Here is an 18,775-nt window from a genome sequence, read left to right on the forward strand (position 1 = left end):
GTGCCCAGCGGCAGCCTTCTTTGAGAAGTGTTCAGCCTTCCCGCAGAACTCCAGTCTTAATTTTAGCTTGGAGGCCTGCCACGGGAGGCTTTAACAAGAGGCAGGCTGAAGTTATGTGGGACAGCTGTCAGCCGGCATACTGGGTGGGGCCTATTTAGCCGGCAGGGCCAAAAGTCTGGGGACACTGAGCTGGTCTCTCTGCCCCAGCGTTTTCAGCCCCGCCAGCCACGCCGCGCGGATCTCCTCCGGGGGATCCACCCAGCTCCGGGATGATGGCTGAAGAGCGCACAGACCTCGACCTCGAAGCCCAGATCGTCAAGGACATTCACTTCAAAGAGATCGACCTGGTGAACCGAGACCCCAAGAACATTAACGAGGACATAGTCAAGGTAGGCTCAGGCCGCTGCCCTAGGCGGGGTCTGCCCCATCCGGCCAGGAAGGTGTCAGCTTTGGAGAACAGGGGACAGTTTCTGCTCCAGGCACAATTCACTTTCCTGAAAAGAGGTCTTGTGACTCTGTCTTCTCCTTCCCATTCCCCCCAAAAAAGCATGTACAGCCCCCAAAGAGCCTTTAGCAGAAACAGGAGCAAAACAGTACCAGCACATACACAACCCAGGTTGATCAGGGCAGGAGAGGCAAGTTACAAAGAAAGTGCCTCCCTCCTGCTCTGTAACTCTCCCATTCACTCCTGGCCCTCGTCCTGGAAGGAACACCAACAAGGGCCAAGTTGGGCTATTTTCTGTGCCAGGGGGGATTTCTGCCATTTCCACAGTGGACGTGGGGTTAATCTCCAGAAGGTGGCTTCCAGAAAAGCTGGTGGCCCCACAAAGTGACACTCACTCTCCTAGAGCTCTGCCTAGCACTTGTATGTCCAGCTGCCAAGCCAAGGGGCCTTCCTGGTCGGCTGGCCAGGAGCAGAGCAGAGGCGTCCTCAGAGAGAGCCATCCCCGAAAGGAAATGCTCAGAGGAGAGCTGTCTGGCCCAACAGGAGTCCCCCCGCGGCCACTGCCTGAAGCCAGGCCTCTGGCCTCACCTGGGTGACTCCAGTGGTCTGGCTGCCCCCAGGCCCACACACTCCCACCCAGCCTCTGCACCATAGCCAGAGGAATCTTTCTAGAACAGAATTTCTCAGAGCGGGGTCCCCGACCACCAGTCTGAGTCACTGGAGGAACCTTTCAAAGTATGGGTGCCTGGGGCTTCCTGTTGCCACTGAATGGCTCATAATCTCACACTAGCACTGTTTCCAATAGAAACGTAAGGCAACCACCTGTGTAATTTTAAATTTTCTAGTAGCCACATTAAGGTCCTGGGATGGTACAAACAGTTAAGCGCTTGACTAACCAAAAGGTTGGTGGTTTGAACTCACCCAGAGTCTCCTTGGAAGACAGTGTTGGTGATCTGCTTCTGAAAGATCACAGTCATTGAAAACGCTACGGAGCAGTTCTACTCTGCATACATGGGATTACGATTAGTCAGAATTGACTTGAAAACAGCTGGGGTTTTTGGTTAGTAGCCACATTTAAAAAAAGAGGGGGAAACAGGTAGAATTAATTTTAGTGGTTTTTTTTAATTTAACCCAATATAGCCAAAATAGTACCATTTCAACATGTAATCAACTCTCGATGAATTGCTATACATTCTTCCTTCACCTTTAAAATCCAATGTATATTTTACACTTACAGTACATCTCAATTGGGACCTAAATTTTCATCAGAAGTACTTGTTCTGAGTTTAGATTTCATAATTCACAGTTGCAAATAGATTCATTGTTCCAGACATACTCAGACAGTTTTCTAATAACCGAATGGAGTACCAGGGTTTAGGTTTAATTAATTAAAATTAAATGCAATCTAAAATTCCTCAGTCACACTAGCCCCATTTCAAGTGCTCAAAGCTCACGGTCGCCATGTTAGTCGGCGGCTCTAGGGCTTGTTCAGAAGCAAGGCCCTGGACTGCCCTTCTCACTGGGGCGCCTCCCACGTGGATGGAGCCTAAACTCTCCAGGTGGTTTTCAAGGCCCAACCCAATCTGGCCGGAACCTGCTTCTTCTGCCCTGTTTGCTCCAGGACCAGCCATGCCAACCAAGACACTACCGTGCCTTTGCCAGGAGTGCCTTCGCCTTCAAGGCCCAACTCAAATGTCATGTTCACCTCTTCCTGGAAGCCTTCCCCAACTTCACCAGACAATCAGATGCTCCCTTCTCCCTACCCCATTCCTCCAGAACAGCACACACACAAAAAAACAAACCTATTACCATCCAGTTGATTCCGACTCATGGCGACCCCATGTGTTACAGAGCAGAACTGCTCCGTAGGGTTTTCTTGGCTGTAATCTTTAAGGAAGCAGATTACCAGGACTTTCTTCCACAGTACCACTGGGTATGTTCGAACAGCCAACCCTTCAGTTAGTAGATGAGCACAACTTGTGTGTGCCACCACAACAGCACGTATTGTATGTTTTTGTATCTGTCATTAGTGGTGGAGACAGGGTAATTACTGAACAGGGTGAAAAGTGCTGTCACAGGAAACTTAGGGAACAAATTTTGCAAACGGAAAAGCACTACGTATATAAATGTGAAGTATTATTAGTCATGGTTTCTGCAGTGTGGTGTCAAGGGACTAGGACTGGCCTTGACTTTAACAGACTTGATTTCAAATCTAGGATCTTCTACAGAAAAATAATGGCACAGGGCAGCTCACTTAAGTTTTCTGAGCCTCAGATTCCCCCTATAAAATGAAAATAATATTATTCACCTTCAGGGGGTAAGTGAATCTCAGAGCAGCACTGTGCAATAGAAATCAATTGTGAGGATAAAAGGAGGTGAGGGGTTTGAAAGTGCCTCACACAATTCCTGGCACCTGGCCAAGGTATGGCAAAGGTGATCCTAGTAGGACCGTCCAGGAGCTCTTAGCCTGGAGGGCATGGGAACTCGGCCACGGACCAGCCTTTACACCCAGGTTATTCCCTGGGGGGCAGTGGCGGCTCAGTGGTAGAATTCTCACCTTCCATGCAGGAGACCCGAGTTTGATTCCTGGCCAGTGCACCTCATGCGCAGCCACCGCCTGTCTGTCATTGGAGGTTTCTGTGTTGCTATGATGCCGAACAAATTTCAGTGGAGCATCCAGACTAAGAGGGACTAGGAAGAAAGGCCTGGTGATCTACTTCCAAAAATCAGCCAGTGAAAGCTGTATGGGTCACTGGGTCCATTGTGCATGGGGTCACCATGAGTTGGGGACCAGTTAACAACAACAACAACATCCCCTGGGTGGTCCCAGGTGGGTTGCCGGGGGTGGAGGAGAGGACCCCATGAAAGAATGTGGTTTCTAGGGAGACTCACAATAGGCGTAGGTGCAGAGGGGGCTCTGGGGTCCTGCTGAGCACAGAGTGAAATTCTACTCCGGAGGGAGGGGTGGGGTTGGGCAGCAGAGATAAGCCACCTTTTGCAGCCTCCTCTTGGGGCTGAGAGCTGTCCTCCCCTGGGGGTCCCTCATCCTGAGAAAACATCACTCAGAGGTGAAAGCAAAAAGACCTGCAGATAATTTTGATGAAAAAAGATTGTAATTTGGTATTTATGGGACACGCTCTGGTCTGGGGAGTTATTTTCTATTTATTTGTGTGTGTGTGTGTGTGTGTGTGTGTGCAGCCATCACCAGTATTCATTGCCGAATTTTCCATCAAAATAAATAGATACTCAACGCTTTCTAAACAATGACTCCCCCTTTGGTGTGAGGAGTTATTTGGCTTTTTCTTTTATTTTTAATGAGTGAGAAATGAAAACATTTATTCAGAATAAACCAAACCTGTTGCTGTCGAGTCAATTCCAACTCATAGCAACCCTACAGGACAGAGAAGAACTGCCCCATAGGGTTTCAAAGGAGCGGCTGGTGGATTCAAACTGCCGACCTTTTGGTTAGCAGCCGTAGCTCTTAACCACTGCACCACCAGCGCTGTGAAATTTAGAATAGGGGACATAAAATAAAGTTGAATAAAGATCACAAATAAGTTCAAGCAGACTTCAGTTTTATGTCAAGGTAAGTTCGAGACTAAGGAAAAAGAAGAAAGGCGGGTGTGGCTAGAGAGGGAGGGGCAATCTGTCTTCACTGGGCCAGCCTTCTGATCACCTGGGTTTCTTTTGTCAACTGGGGAAAAGGAAAGATAAAGGGAGGAGGAAGGAAAAGTGAGGGACAGAGGGAGTGAGACAGAGAGATGGAGAGAAAGAGAAATGAAGACAGAGGTGGAGGTGAAGGCTGGGAAGGCCCCAGTGGCACCCATCGGGGAGGCTTGACGTGTGGTGACAGCTCCATGTGGGCTGCAGTGAGTGACACAGAAAGAATGCTGGATGTGGGACGAGGCTACTAAGACCCAAGTTCTGGTCACAGCCCTGACACTAACTTACTGTGTAATTCTGGGCAAATCCTGTTCCTTCTCTGGGCCTGAGTCCCTGGTGCAGACAGAGGCTGGATGGAAATAGGGGGGCCCCATCCACTCTGCCACCAGCCGCTGAGGTTTCACACAGAAAAGTCAAGGATGAAGAGTGGAGAGAGACCCACCGTGTCTATGGCTTTGATCCCCAGCCAGGGGAGGCACTTACTTTTGGTTTTTCTCTGTCAAAACTTCCCCAAGCAAGGCCTGGCTCTGCCCTTGAGCCCAGGCTGGAAAATGAGTGCCAAAGGCAGAGGGTGAGCCCTGTGCAGGCCAACAGGTCTAAACTGCAGCTTCCAGGGTGTGGGGCTAGGGCCAGGGCACAGCAGAAGCTCATGGGGGTTACAGCTGGGGACATCATCACCAACATTGATTCCACATATTGCTACTGAGCACCTACTATGCGCCAGGCACTGTGCTCTCAGAGGAAATGGTGATGAACAAGATAGACCTCAAGAGGAGGTACACCACAGCTCCCCAGGGCTCTTCAGCTCGCCAGTGGGTACACCTGAGGTCACTTTTCCCTTCAGGCTCATGTTCAAAAGGTTCTAACCACCCCCCCCAATGTATGCCTATGGGACCCCCCGCCCCACCCCAAAGTCATCCTGAGTAATTTCTGAGCGGCCTCAGAGTGGCTGCATCAATAGCTTTCTCTCTCTCCCTTGCTCATGCTTAGTCAGCTGGGACCTAAAGCTCAGAGGGTCATACAGGTCTTTCAGCTTCTGGCCTCAACCCCCTCTCCTCAGGAATGCAAAGGAACCCCATCAAACAAGACAGGGGGATGGACACAATCCCAGCCCCCACCCCAGTCAAACTAATTCTCACCCCACCTCCAACACACACCTCTCACAAAACTCCCTCCTCCCTCAAAAACACAAACAAACACTCTTTTGCCTATCAGCTGAGGCTAATAAATGGCAGAAGAACCAGTGGCTCCCCAGTTCTGCAAGCTCTGCTCCCATCTGGGCCCATCTGGGATACCCTACTGCACAAAGAGAAAACTGACCTCTTACCTCCTCTTGAGAAGAATTCAACCCCACAGAGAAGATAACACTAGAATGATGATAGCATAAGGGAGAAGGCACTAAACACCGTAATTTAGGGCCAGATAAAGTGTCAAGGGAGGTTAGGGGAGAAGAAAGTTACTTTCACCTGGGAAAATCAGGAGCTGGCTTCATGAGGAAGTAGTCTCCAAGATGCATAAAAAATGGAAACAATTTAAAATGTGGGAAGGGGAAAAAGGCTTCCCAAGAAGAGGAAACAAAATAAGCAAAGGTGTGGAGGCTTTTCACAACATTGGGAGGAATGCTGGGTAGAGTTGGCAAATGTGAGGGAACGTGTTGTCACATCCCATTCCTGTGTTCATGGCAGACATTACTAATCGATCACCCCATTGTTCCAGGAAGCCACACACCATCAACTCGTCAGAGTTGGCACAACAGATAAAACCTCTATGCTACTGTCTGCAGAACAATGAGCTGTTCTATTGGACTAGTGCAGATCATCTGAAAGGAAATTTGTGAGTGAGAAGGCAGGAAGGGCATGCTGAGTTTGGACTATGGAGAGTCATCCAATCCACCATTTCCTTTTGGACATGTCTTGCCTTTTCCATCAATTACCTCCAAAAAAGGACACTTTGGACTAACTCACACTGAAGTATTGGTGACTTTTCAGTGTCACGGGGACTTCTGAATATCAACTAGTCTAGTGTTTTTCAAAATGTGGTCCTCTTTCTTGGGGAGCTTGTTAAAATGCAGATATCTGGGTCCCGCCACCAGAAATTCTTATTCAGCAGGGCTGGCAAGCACCATGGACAACTGTTTTACACCTTCATGACTGGATGTCTGCAAACTACTCCCCCTCATCCTATAGGAGAGAAACAGAGGTCCAGAGATATTAGTTGTTTTCCCTAATGACACAGTGCTTCAGTTATCTACTTCTGTGTAACAAATCACCCCAACACTCCATGGTTTGAAGCAATAATCATTTTATGGTGGCTCCCAATTCTATGGGTTGACTGGGCTCAGCTGGGCAGTTCTCATTCAGCTGTAGTCAGATGGCAACCAAAGCTGCAATCATATGGGGGCTCCACCGAGAGGGACCATCCTCTGTGGCTCACTCACAGGGCTGGCACCTGGGGGAATGGCTGGAAGCCTGGCTCAGCTGGGGCATTGGAACAGCAGGACCTCTATCTCCGTGTGGTTTCAGGGCCTCTCCCTTCACATGGCCCCTCCACTGGTCTCCAAACGGGCTAGATGGACTTCTAACATGGTGGCCCAAGGCTCTTAAGTCTTCGTTCTGGAACTGCCCAGCAACAATTCTGCCACATTCTGGTGGTTAAAGTGTTAAAGCAAGTCAAAGGGCAAAGCCAGACTCTCTGTGGGATGAGACCACACACGGACATAACCCTGAGAGTCATGACTTATGGGGGCCTTTGGGGGCTAGCTAACCACCCATGGAAAGCTGGTGCACAGCCAGCCTAGGACCCAGGCTGTGATTGTTTCTCCCGCTCCCCACTCCCACCTACACCAAGTCTCCTGAAGGCAGAGACAGGTAAAGGACCAGTTTTATTATTCCAATCTGCTGTATGCCGATACTTTTGCGAACAACAGTAAAAATTACTAGAAAAATGAAATTAAAAAAGTCACGTGCAATATAAGCTCCAATTTATTATTATTAGATTCAAAATTCCTGTGTCAAATTTCAGTGGGCATTCCTAACCACTGCCTCCCAATTTCAGAACTTACCTTGTTGCGGACCGCGGTGGTTTGTGGGTAGCAAGGTAGCAGGCGAGGAACTAGATCAAGCAAAGCAAAGTCGCTCGCTTGGGTTTCTTCTCCAAAGCTATTACTATTTCGCTAGGGATCTTGGCCCAATGCTCTCGGTGTACATTTGGGAAAAACAGAAGCCCAGAGAGGGAAAGCGCCACGGCCAAAATCACACAGCAGCTCTCTCCCCTGCCCAGAGCTTCCTCACCCTCCCACAGATACCCTGTCTGAATCTTCCAGGGCCCCTGAACGCCTCCGCCCACGGGACTGAGTCACACAGGAATCTGGGCGCAGTATTTTTGACAAGGGGTGGCAGCTTACCTCCCACGCACCCTGGGGCAATACCCTGGCCCTGCTGTCCTGCGCCGGGGGGGGGCCTGCACACTGGCTGGTTCTGATTAATCCACTGGCTCTCTCGCTGTTCCAAAAATAAATAAGCCGGAGAAGGGAGCAGCCACTGAACAAACAGCAAGCGTTCTCCCACTTCCGCCCCAGGCCCCTCCTTCCAGCTGGCCACGCAACCCTGAGGCTGGCACAGTGGATTCAGCGCCCCCACCACCTTCCAAAAAAAAGCAGTCTGTCCTCCACTTGTGGAAACTAAGAAGTGAAGTCACTGTGCGCTTCTGATAAACTGGCACTCCCGCCCGGAGCTGCCTGTGCCGGATCTTATAAATATCTCCCCCGGCTAGCATGCTATCACCAAGCCCTCTGCGCTCGCAGATCCGAGTAAGGGGCAACAGCTGTCTCCTTCCAGCCCAGCCCAGTCCTCTGATAGTACGGGGAGAGCTGACTCACAGAAAACGCAGCAGTCACCCACGCTCAGCGCCCCAAGGACAATCATGGGAAATCCCTGAAAGCCAGCATCGGAGGCTTCTTGGAAACAATGATGATTAAAACGCACAACAGAGAGATCCTTGAGGGTTGGATTGTTACCTAAGGAGAAAATGAGGGAAACGAGGACTCCATCCATCTCACTGGCTCAGACCAAAACACCCCCCCACACACACACAATTATGACTACTTCAACTGGAGAATTAATCTACTTGGATCTGGGTGTCCGCAGAATTTCTGAGATATCTTTTCATAGGAGCTTCAAAGCATTTGAGCAAGTATAACCATCACTGACCATCTATGAAGTGCCAGGTATCATGCTAGACATTGCCCAAGAGATGGTGAAAGTAGTGCCTAGCACAGAGCGGGTGCTCAGTAAATATCTGTTTGGATGGGTGGGTGGGTGGATGGATGGATGGATGGATGGATGAAGGGAGGGAAGGAGGAAGGGATAGATGGGTGAGTGGCTAGGTGGGCAAGTGGATAGATGGATAGATAATTGGGTGGGTAGATGGATTAAAGTCCCTGGGTGGCACAAACAGTTAGGTGCTCAGCTACTAACTGAAAGGTTGGCAGTTCGAATTCACCCAGAGGTGCCTTGAAAGAAAGGCCTGGTAATCTACTTCTGAAATGCCATAGCCCTTGAAAACCGTATGGAGTAGTTCTGTTCTGATACACATGGTGTTGCCGTGAATCAGAATTGACTTGACCTTAACGGTGCTTGGTTGGTTGGTTGATTTTTTAGATGGACTGAGAGATAGCTGGGTAGATAGATGAATAGATGTATGTATGGGTGGGTGGGTAGATGGATGAATGAACGGGAAGAAAAAATTACCTCTATTCCTCACAATAAGGTTGTGAGAAATAGCAAGATTGGTACTCGTAAGCCCATTTTACAGATGAGAACATGAAGCTCAAAGAGATTCATGACCTGCCAGAGTCACTCATCTGGTCAGCAACTGCACTGATGTGCGAAGCCACCGTTGGCACTATAGCTTCCTATTTGAATAAAGCACCGTGTACACAGCCACCACCAACAGCTAACGGTTATTCATCAGGAACTCTGTGCAGGAAATATTCTCAGTACTTTACATGTCTTAACGCATTTCATCCTCCAATAACCTTTGTGAGATAAATACTAGGGAAATGAGGCATAGAGAAGTTATGTAACATGCTTAAGGCCACACAGCCCATAGGTAGCAGCGATGGGACTCGGACCTAAGCCATGGAACTTTATAGCCAGGGCCCTTTCCACTGTGCTGCCTCCTAGAGGTCAGGCCCAAATACTAAAACGTGTTGATGGAGGAATATGCTGGCACAAAGGAGCAAAGCTGGCTGGGCTGCAGAGGGACTGGGAAATTGTTGACAGCTTGGAGCTGGGTGGGTGGCTGGGAAGAAGGGGTCATGGGAGTTGCATTGGGCAGGTGTCTCTGGCTGACCAGGCCAGGCCTCAGAGGGGACAGTCACCCTCCCTGACAGCCACAGGGCCGCCAGCAGCTACCTCAGAGTCTGACCCAGGTGGGGCAGTGTGAGGAGCACCGGTTTAGAGTTGGGACACCTTGATTCAGTCTGGGCTTGACCATCAACCCCCTGTGAGAGCCCAGGCAGGGGACCTCCCTTATCTGGACCGGTTTGCCCACCGGTAAGGTGAGGGGGCTGGACTGGACTATCTGTGAGTAGGGGGCGCTGTTCTAAGGAACAGTCACAAGAAGGGCAGGATCAACCACCAGGTGCTGAGTAAGCCAACAGTCAGAGGAGCGGGAAGGAAGGAGGAGGGTCTGCTGGGACCAAGGCAGGGAAGCAAGCCTCTGCCTAAACGCCTCCCTCTGCTGGTGAAGTTCTGAAGCCTCAGCATGTCCCTAGGAGCCCACCTCTGTTAAGAGGCAGCTGGCATCGGCCTGGGCATCGGCCACAATGGGAGTGGGAGCTGGCTGCAATCTGGCAGGACCCAGGCCCTGGGGAAAGTGAATGAAACTAGATAACCATGTGGGTATATCAAAGTCAAGGTTAGAATGGTCCCCTGGGCCTACACTCCCCAGCTTCTCCAATTGGGAAGCTGCCCCAAGAAGAAATAGCAGCTCTGGAGTTTTGCCTGATGTAAGCCAGACATAGAAGATGCCGGCCCTTTCCATTTGCTCTCCAAAGCCAGGAGATATCCCCTGACCAACTTGGGCCTTCTTTTCCAAAGATCCAGCACACCACTTTTCCGTCTCTGCCTCCAGACTCCACAGTCCCACAAGCTCCTAGCCAGACACGACCTCCTGGACACTCTCTCGGAAGAAGTGACTTTCTTCCCAGGAGATGAGGCCCATATGCTTCCCTCCAACCCTCTCCTCCCACACAAGGGGCTGTTTCAGAGGCTAAGTGATCTCTGCTGAGACCCTCAGAATACAAAGCTGGGCCCTGCTGACTCCCCAAAGCAGCTTCTCCATATCGCCTGCAGCCTGGAATCTCACCCTGTTAACCTTGGCCCCCGGCGTGAGGCTTCATCCTCAGCTGCCCCAGCCACCAAGCACACGGGGACCCAGGGATCTGAGGCAGGACACAGGAACTCAGAGTCTAAAGTTAAGTGAGAAAAGGGGATGCAGCGTTGTACATACAACATGGGTATATTCACTCCTTCCCGCAAAAAACATCATCCTAGGAAGAAATGCACCAAAGTACCAGTATTTCTGTGGGGCAGTGGTGGTTCAGTGGTAGAATTCTCATCTTCCGTGGGAAGACCCAGGTTCAATTCCTGGCCAGTGCACCTTATGCACAGCCACCACCCATCTGTCAATGGAGGCTTGCTAGTTGCTATGGTGATGAACAGGCTTCAGCAGAGCTTCCAGACTAAGAGAGACTAGGAAGAAAGAACTGGCAATGTACTTCCAAAAATCAGCCAATGAAAGCCCTATGGTCCACAACAGTCCTATCCACAACCGATCATGGGGATGGCCAGGACCAGGCGGCATTTTGTTTGTTGTACACGAGCTTGCTGTGAATCAGGGGTGGCTCAACAGCAGCTAACAACAGCAGTAATATTTTTAGTACTAGAGAAAGACAAATTGGAAACGCTTTTGCTTCCTCTACGCACTTCTCTTAATTTTCTGTAATGCGCCTGTGCTATTTCATAATGAAAAGTACTTTTGATCAAAACCACACACTTAGAGGAGAGGATCCCCTCCCCTGACAGAAGTGAAAAAGGGACCGACCCCCGAACATTGAAATTTGGATGATTGAAGCTTGAGTTCTGACCCACTGGCCCCTCCCACTTACTAGCCCTGTGTCCCTGAACCATAGATGGTGTGTTCATTCAACCACCTGGATTAAAACAGCCCAGAAGCACTGCAGAAAGAAACATTGACTTTGCAGCAGACGGCTCTGTAATTCCTCCCTCACCAGGACCTACCTGCAAATAACCACTGGCGTATCAGTAGTTAAGTCCTCAGGTTCCCACGGGGCTTTTCCATTCTGAGGTGGCTTTTACAGCATTCGTTCCTCCTCACACTACCCCTGCGTGCCCCCGTCTTACACACAAGGCAGCTAAGGCTTAGCGACACTAAGCATCACATATGAGAAAGCTTGTAGGATGGTGCCTAAGGCACAGCAGGGACTCAAGGGAAGTTAGTTACGTGACTTGGCTGAGAACGATTTTTTTTTAGTCCACTGATTTTTTTCCCACTTCCCAAATGGGACCTCAGCCACCTCATCAGTAGAATGGGTGACCAGAATCACTGAGTGCCAACGTTCCCTCCAGCGTGAAGGGAGAGGTGGGGTGGGCAGGGGAGGAAGGAAAGCCTGAGGTGGCTGCGGGACTAGAGCAAGGAAAACAAATGCACAGGTTCTTCCGGCCAACTCGGCCACATTCAGAGATGAGGTACCTTCGCCAGAGAGGTTCATCCCAGGGTTGGTGTGGCTGTCAGTTTGCCACGTCCCGGATCCTAAAGCACCTGACTCGCAGCCATCACCCTAAAGCAGGCCGCATCATCTCCTATCTGGACACTGCAATGGCTCCCACTGGTCCCCCACATCCATCCTCACTCCCGCCCCTGCCACCCCAAAACTGCACCCCAGAATGGGCTGCTGGACACCCAGACCCTACCGAGTCACCCCAGCACAGAAACCTTCCCAGGCTGCCCAGTGCGCCGAGGTCTGTCCTGTGTCTCCTCCCCAGCTCACTCCCTGCCATTCTTGGCTTGCGCCTGGCCTTCTGGAATCATCTGCATGTCTCTGAGGGCACACACTGTCTACCCTACTAGTCCTGGCAGTGACTGCTCCTTGTGCCCTAAACACTCTTTCTCAGCCCACAGCCCTAACGGGACGTGTCCCTCTGGCTACATCAGGTGTCAGCTTAGCTAGAAGTCTCCTCCTCCAGGAAGGCTGCCCTCACACCCAGGCTGGGAGTGGGTGCACGCAGTCCCTGCTCTTCCCTTAGCGAGAGCTTATCCCCATAGTGTAGTTAGTGTAGCTGCCTGCCATACACCGTAAGCTCTGTGAGGGCAGAAACCTTCGCTTGTTCACCATGCGTAGTCAAATAAAAACTCATGCAGATTTAGGCAGGGAGAGGCTTTATTCAGACAGGGAAGGGGGAAGGCACTATTGTACTAGTGGGACAGGGGTGGGTGGTGCGGCTACTGCAACAGGGAGAACGCTTGAACCAAAGATCTGCAAACAGTTAGGGAAAGCGTTTTTTTCTTTTAGCGAGACTGAGATTAAACAAGGCTAGAAACAACCCGGGTGCGGGGAAGTGGGATAAAGGGTGATGTCATCAGAATGTTTTAAGCTGAGGCCAGCCTATTCTCTGGGAAAACCAAACCAAACAAAACCAACCCGTGGCCGTCGAGTTGATTCTGACTCATGGTGACCCCATGTGTTACAGAGTAGAACTGCTCCATAGGGTTTTCTTGGCTGTAATCTCCATGGAGGAGCCTTGGTGGTGCAGTGGTTAAGAGCTCTCGACCAAAAGGTTGGCAGTTCAAATCCACTAGCTGCTCCTTGGAAACCTATGGGACAGTTTTACTCTCCTGTAGGGTCGTTATGAGTAGGAATAATCTTGACGGCAACGGATTTTTTTTTTTTTTAAATCTTCACAGAAGCACATCTCCAGGCCTTTCTTCCGAGGGGCCTCTGGGTGGGTTCAAATCTCCAACCTTTCAGTTAGTAGCAGAATGCTTAATATTTGCACCTCCCAGGGTCTCCATCATTATTCACAGTCATGCAATAAATCTTGTGGGCTGCATTTGTCTGTTCAACTCCCTTAGGATCATAAAATAATAGAATTTTTGAGCTGTGGTTCTAACTCCGCCCGTAACTTCTCAGGGCTTTTAGCCATAAAATGAAGGGTTGGACGGGCTCTTCGTGGTCCCTCTCTGATCCAGTGCAGAGCTAGTCAGTGTGGTTCCGGAACCAGCAGCACCAGAATCACCTGGGAGCAGGTTAGAAGTGCAGACTCTCAGGCCCCATCCCAGCCCTACTGAGGAAGAATGCCTGGGGGCGGGGTCCGGCCATCTATGTTTAACAAGCCCTCCCCCCAGGGGATGCCGACACACCAAGCAGAAGTTTGAGAAGCGGCTGTAGAAGTGGGGAAAATGGTGGGACTGAGGATACCCCTTCCCGCCCCTGCAGGTGGATTTCGAAGATGTGATCGCCGAGCCTGTGGGCACCTACAGCTTCGACGGCGTGTGGAAGGTGAGCTACACCACCTTCACCGTCTCCAAGTACTGGTGCTACCGCCTGCTGTCCACACTGCTGGGCGTGCCGCTCGCCCTCCTCTGGGGCTTCCTGTTCGCCTGCATCTCCTTCTGCCACATCTGGGCGGTGGTGCCCTGCATCAAGAGCTACCTGATCGAGATCCAGTGCATCAGCCACATCTACTCCCTCTGCATCCGCACTTTCTGCAACCCGCTCTTCGCTGCCCTGGGCCAGGTCTGCAGCAGCATCAAGGTGTTGCTGCGGAAGGAAGTCTAAAGCCAGGTGGGGTGATGGGGGTGGCAGGGCAGGGGGAGGCAGGCTATGCTGGCCCCCACGGGACTGCTCTACGGGACTGCTCTGCTAAGGCGTGCTGTGTCTTTAGGGACTGCGCTCAGTTTAGGGGAGCCAGGAAGAAAAGGCAGCCCAGCCACACAGAAGCACAAGGGTCCCTCCCTCTGCCCCATCCCCGCCACGATGTCCCCCGTGATCAGAGGGCAAGGGAAGATCATTTGCTAAGAGGGCAGCTACTGCAAGTCTTTGCGTTCACTTGTACTGTACCAGCATAAAGCCGGGGTCAGCCTGTCCACGCAACCCAGGAAAGCACCCCAGGACTGTTGGCGTTAAGAGGGTGGCTCCAATAAAGGGTTTTGACTGCATTCAGGGACTCCTGTGTTTTGTGTGTATCCATAGGTTGGTATGTCACCTGAAAAATACATATTTCACAAATATGTATTTCCAAAAAAATATATTTCACTGTCCTGAGAAACGGAAGCAGGAAACGTTGGTTGGCCCTTCTCCTGGCCAAATCCAAGGACCAGAATAGACTTTGGTTCTTCTTGGGATTCTTGTTTGTGGGTATTTGCTCCCTCATGTTCCTTGGGAGATTATTTCCCACTGACTGCTATGACCCCCCCCAGGCCAGCCAGTGGACGCCAAGGGAGGGAAGTGGGCCTTGAGCTGGCAGGGGCTGGTGGGCATCACTGGGTACTTCTGAGGGTAGGGCTTGGGCTGAAGCCTCTCTGAGCCTCCTCCTTGGCTCACCAGACACCAAGTCCCTGGCCTACCTGTCATGGCCACTTGACACATGTACACCTTCAACCCTTAGAAATGCGTAGGGGGCAGGAGGTCCACCTTGTACACACCTGGACTCACCATGGAAGCTAAAACAACAGAAATGGCATGTCCCACCTCCCCTCTGCTTCCTCCCCCAAGAAAAAGAACCCTGGCAATCTTACATTCTTTAGGGCTACTGCCTCAGAAAAAGCAAGGGAAGGGGATTTTTGTGTTTGTGGTTAATTTTTTTTTTGGAAAATGTTGCGTATTTCTCTCATAGATTCAATAGACGTTAGCACATTAAAGGCACTGATAAATCATTCTGTAAAGAAACATGTTTAGATTATAATCCTCCAGTCTTATGTGACCTTTTTCTTTCCCCCATGCAACACCCATTAAAGTCTCATAGAATTAAGGCTCCACGGAACATGCTTTACAGATTTTCAGAGGCATCATTTCATTGGTGCATGGCTATGAGCCCAAGGGCTCCATGGTGGGGGGCGGGTGGAGTGGGCTGCACTTGGATTGGGAGCCCTGACTCAGGAGACCTTGGTTCTAGTCCTGCCTCTGCTCCTAGTTGTATGACCCTGATCAAGTTACTTGCCTTCTCTGGCCTCAATCTTATCCATAAAATTATATCTAATGTCCATTTCAGCTCTAAAATTTTACCTGTTTTAGTTTTTTCTTAACTTCTAATTATGAAATTTTCAAACATAGAGAAAGTTGGAAGGATATGCAGTGAACACCTATATGCCCACCACTAGACATGACAATTAACATTTTACTGCTCTTGGTTTATCACATCTCTATCCAGCTAGCCATCCCTCTATCCGCCCTCAGTCCCATCTTCCTTTTATGCATTTCTAAGTAAGGGGCAGATATCAGTACATTTTACCCCTAAACACGTCACCATTTATCCCTGCTTTTTCAGATGAGAAAATGACAGCCCAGAGAGGTCAGCATACTTGCTAAAGGGTGTGCAGTTAGGCAGGGTAACGCTGTGGTTCCAGCCTGCCACTCTTTCCTCTGCCCTCGGGCTCTTCCACATTATCAAGTGCACTCAGCAGGCCCAGAGGCGGATATTACTTCTCGCCCCTCGAGAAGGGCCTGCCTGCCCTTTCAAACAGCTCTTGAAATCATTAGGCCATCAGCTTCAGAACTGGAGTCTTGGATTAGGCAGAGATGGTCACCATCTTGCCATTTGTTATAACCTGACTGGACACCAACTCCTATTCTTCAAGCTTGCTCACCTTCTCTGGGGGCAGACTATGGCAGGCGCTCAATTACCCATAAAGTTCATGGAACTCGAGAAAGGACACATATTTTAAACGCATGTGTTAGAGGAGTTCCGTTCCTTCCAGAAAGCACCTTGAGGAGTAGTGTGCAGAAAAGCACTTTGGGGGTGTGAAGAGAATGGGCTACGGGGGTAGACTGGAGTTTCTGCTGGTGAAAAGCCCTCTTATTTGAAACATAAGGATCATCGAAGACTCTTGTTTAAAATGCAGATTCTGGGACCTCGGCTCCAGAGCTTGATTCAGTACTGAGTCCCAGGAATCTGCATTTTAACACAAATTCATCTGTGATTCTGGTGCAGGTGGTCCCTAAATCCCACTTTAAGAAATCTTTTTCAGGGTCCCTACTAGCTAACAATCTGGAATCTTACTAATTCCAGAGTTAGACTGTGGCACACAGTGGGTAAGGCTACATCATACAAGAGTTGTTCCTGAGTCTTAAAGCATCTTCTGACAGAATGAAAAATGAGTGCACCTGTGACCCCAGAAAATACAACCAGGTGCCCCCTCCCGCCCCCCGAGACAGCCCATAGCCAGGCAGATAAATCTGCACCCATGAGAGGGAAATTAAGTCTCCACACTACCAGAGATGGTCAAGGGCAAGAGCAATGTATGAAAAAATGTTTATTAAGTGCACGTTTTTATAAAGCAGCTAATGAAGCAGACATCTTGGGATTGGCCACATCGTTCATCTGTTGGCACAGTATACAGGGACACCACACCGTCACCAAAGCAGAACACAATTAAGGAATTTACAGTTTGCATTAAGTGATGTTTCATTGCAATTAAATGCAGAAATGTCAAGCACTTTGAAACCAGGATCTTTATAAAAGGCGGCCTGCATCATCCGCTTATGTATCCTGAAGTCACCCAGACTCATTCCAGGTTGAGCCCGTCAAGCTGATTCCAACTCAAAGTGACCTCATGTATGCCAGAGTAGATCTGTCCTCCCTAGTTTTTAATGGCTGATTTTTCTGAAGTAGATCACCAAAACCTTCTTCCGAGCTGCCTCTGGATGGACTTGAACCTCCAACCTGTCAGTTAGCAGCCGAGCGCATTAACCGTTTGTGCCACCCAGGGACTCCAGAGCCATCCCAAGAGGAGATCAAATTATGTGACGAATTTTTTTTCAGGGCCTAAAGAAATAAGGCTCAGAATCTGCAAGTGCTGCCATTTCACTTCTGCCATTAGAACAATGAAACATTCCGGAAGAAAATCTGCCTTGCTGTTTCCAGGCACCTCCAGCCATGCGTTGGTGTGTAATCAGGCCTGAAACTGGGAGAGAAGGTGGTTTGGGGCCTCAGGCATGAGGACAGAAATGACTGAGCTTGCAGTAGTGTTTTAGGACCCTCGCACTCATTCTTCTAGGCTTTGGTGGGGGAAAGACTAGGAAACAGTGAAAAGAGGGGAGTGGGAGTATCCAGTGGGGCTGTTGAAATCAGTTGTCATTTATTTGCTATAAACACAGACCTCTGCCCACAGTGAGATCCATGGTCTCCTCCAGAGCTTTCACATGAAGAGAAAGAGGAAAGCGGCCCAGTGCGTTCCTATGACCGAGAAAAATGGTCGTGTATCTTGTGATTCCAGGCTTCCCAGGAAGGTGCCCCTGGTTGGGAAACATACTATGAGCCGCTGACTGCTTGATCCCCAGTGGCCTCTGCCGGCTGCTAAGATGGCAGCTTCCTGGGACTGGTGGAGGCTCAGGGTGTCTCAGGCTGGTGAGCAGAGAGACCCAGATGCTAACAGCACCCTTTCTTCACTGGGTTTGCACCCAAAGCGCCCTGGTGTTCCAGTGCGTGGGGACTGAGACCTGAACCAGCATCCCATTAGCTTCCCAAAGAGCAAGGACTGGCTGGTGTCAACACTGTAAGTGTGTGTCCTAGAGAACAGTGTGCAATGCCGCTGAGTCCCAAGATGATATGGTTTTCAGTCTGCAGTTAGTACTGAAGACCTTGTACTGGATTCTTAGACTTTTAACACTGAGAGTTTAGTGCATGCCTCTCTTTCCCCTTGAACATCTAAACCATGGTAGCTAACGCTCATTCTATTGCTTATGTGGGTGTGTGAGTGCATGAGTATGTGAGTGTGCGTGCAAGTATGTGTGTGGTGTGGGGGTACGGTGTGTGTGGGGGGTGGGTGTGTGAGAGAGATAGAGTGTGTGTGGGTGTAGCTGTGTGTGAGATAGTGTGGGGTGTGTGTGAGAGGAAGAGTGTGTACATGTGTGAGAGTGTGTGCGGGTATGTGTGGTATGTTTGTGTGAGAGAGAGTATGTACGGTGTGTGTAAGTATGTGTGTGAGTGAGTGTGTGTGTGTGTGTGTATGTGTTGCGTGTGTACTGCAGTTGTGGGGTGGGGGGAGGAAAGCATATTTTGGAGTGGATCTGTGGCTTTTGTGAAGTGTTCTTACTATGGCCCAGCAAAAATGTGTCTGGAAATAAAAACTGGTTTAGAAACAAGGCCCCAGAGTGCCCAACTGAGCTGACCAGTCCCAGACTGAAAACCTCTGATCTATAGTGTCCGATTTTTAACAATTAAAGGTATCTCTTGGGCACTGTCACACCCTGTCCTCAAGGCTGACAGGACATTTGAGAACATGTTTACCAGGTAAGGACTTTTTGATACCCTTGGTGATTCTATTCTAAATAAAACCTAACAGACTAGATGAGAAGGCAGAGAGGGTCAGGAGCTGGTTGAATGGTCATGGGAAATCCGTGGTGGAAAGGAGGAGTGTGCTGTC

The 18,775-nt window shown here is 49.9% G+C and overlaps 1 protein-coding gene across 1 annotated transcript; it reads left to right on the plus strand.

The window, feature by feature from the left end:
- Nucleotides 1–200: 200 nt before the first annotated feature.
- Nucleotides 201–14,123, plus strand: CAV3 (caveolin 3). Its single transcript, XM_004368291.1, has 2 exons — nt 201–389; nt 13,629–14,123. Exons 1-2 carry the CDS (start codon nt 270–272, stop codon nt 13,968–13,970), a joined length of 462 nt encoding a protein of 153 aa, XP_004368348.1. The 5' UTR covers nt 201–269; the 3' UTR covers nt 13,971–14,123.
- The last annotated feature ends 4,652 nt before the right edge of the window (nt 14,124–18,775 follow it).

This window comes from Trichechus manatus, unplaced genomic scaffold, assembly GCF_000243295.1.
Source record: "Trichechus manatus latirostris isolate Lorelei unplaced genomic scaffold, TriManLat1.0 scaffold00001, whole genome shotgun sequence".
Taxonomy (NCBI): Eukaryota; Metazoa; Chordata; class Mammalia; order Sirenia; family Trichechidae; genus Trichechus; species Trichechus manatus.

Coding starts and splice junctions, on each gene's coding strand:
- CAV3 (XM_004368291.1), top strand. CDS start 270: ATGATGGCTGAAGAGCGCACAGACCTCGACCTCGAAGCCCAGATCGTC. Junction 390..13,628: donor TTAACGAGGACATAGTCAAG/GTAGGCTCAGGC, acceptor CCGCCCCTGCAG/GTGGATTTCGAAGATGTGAT.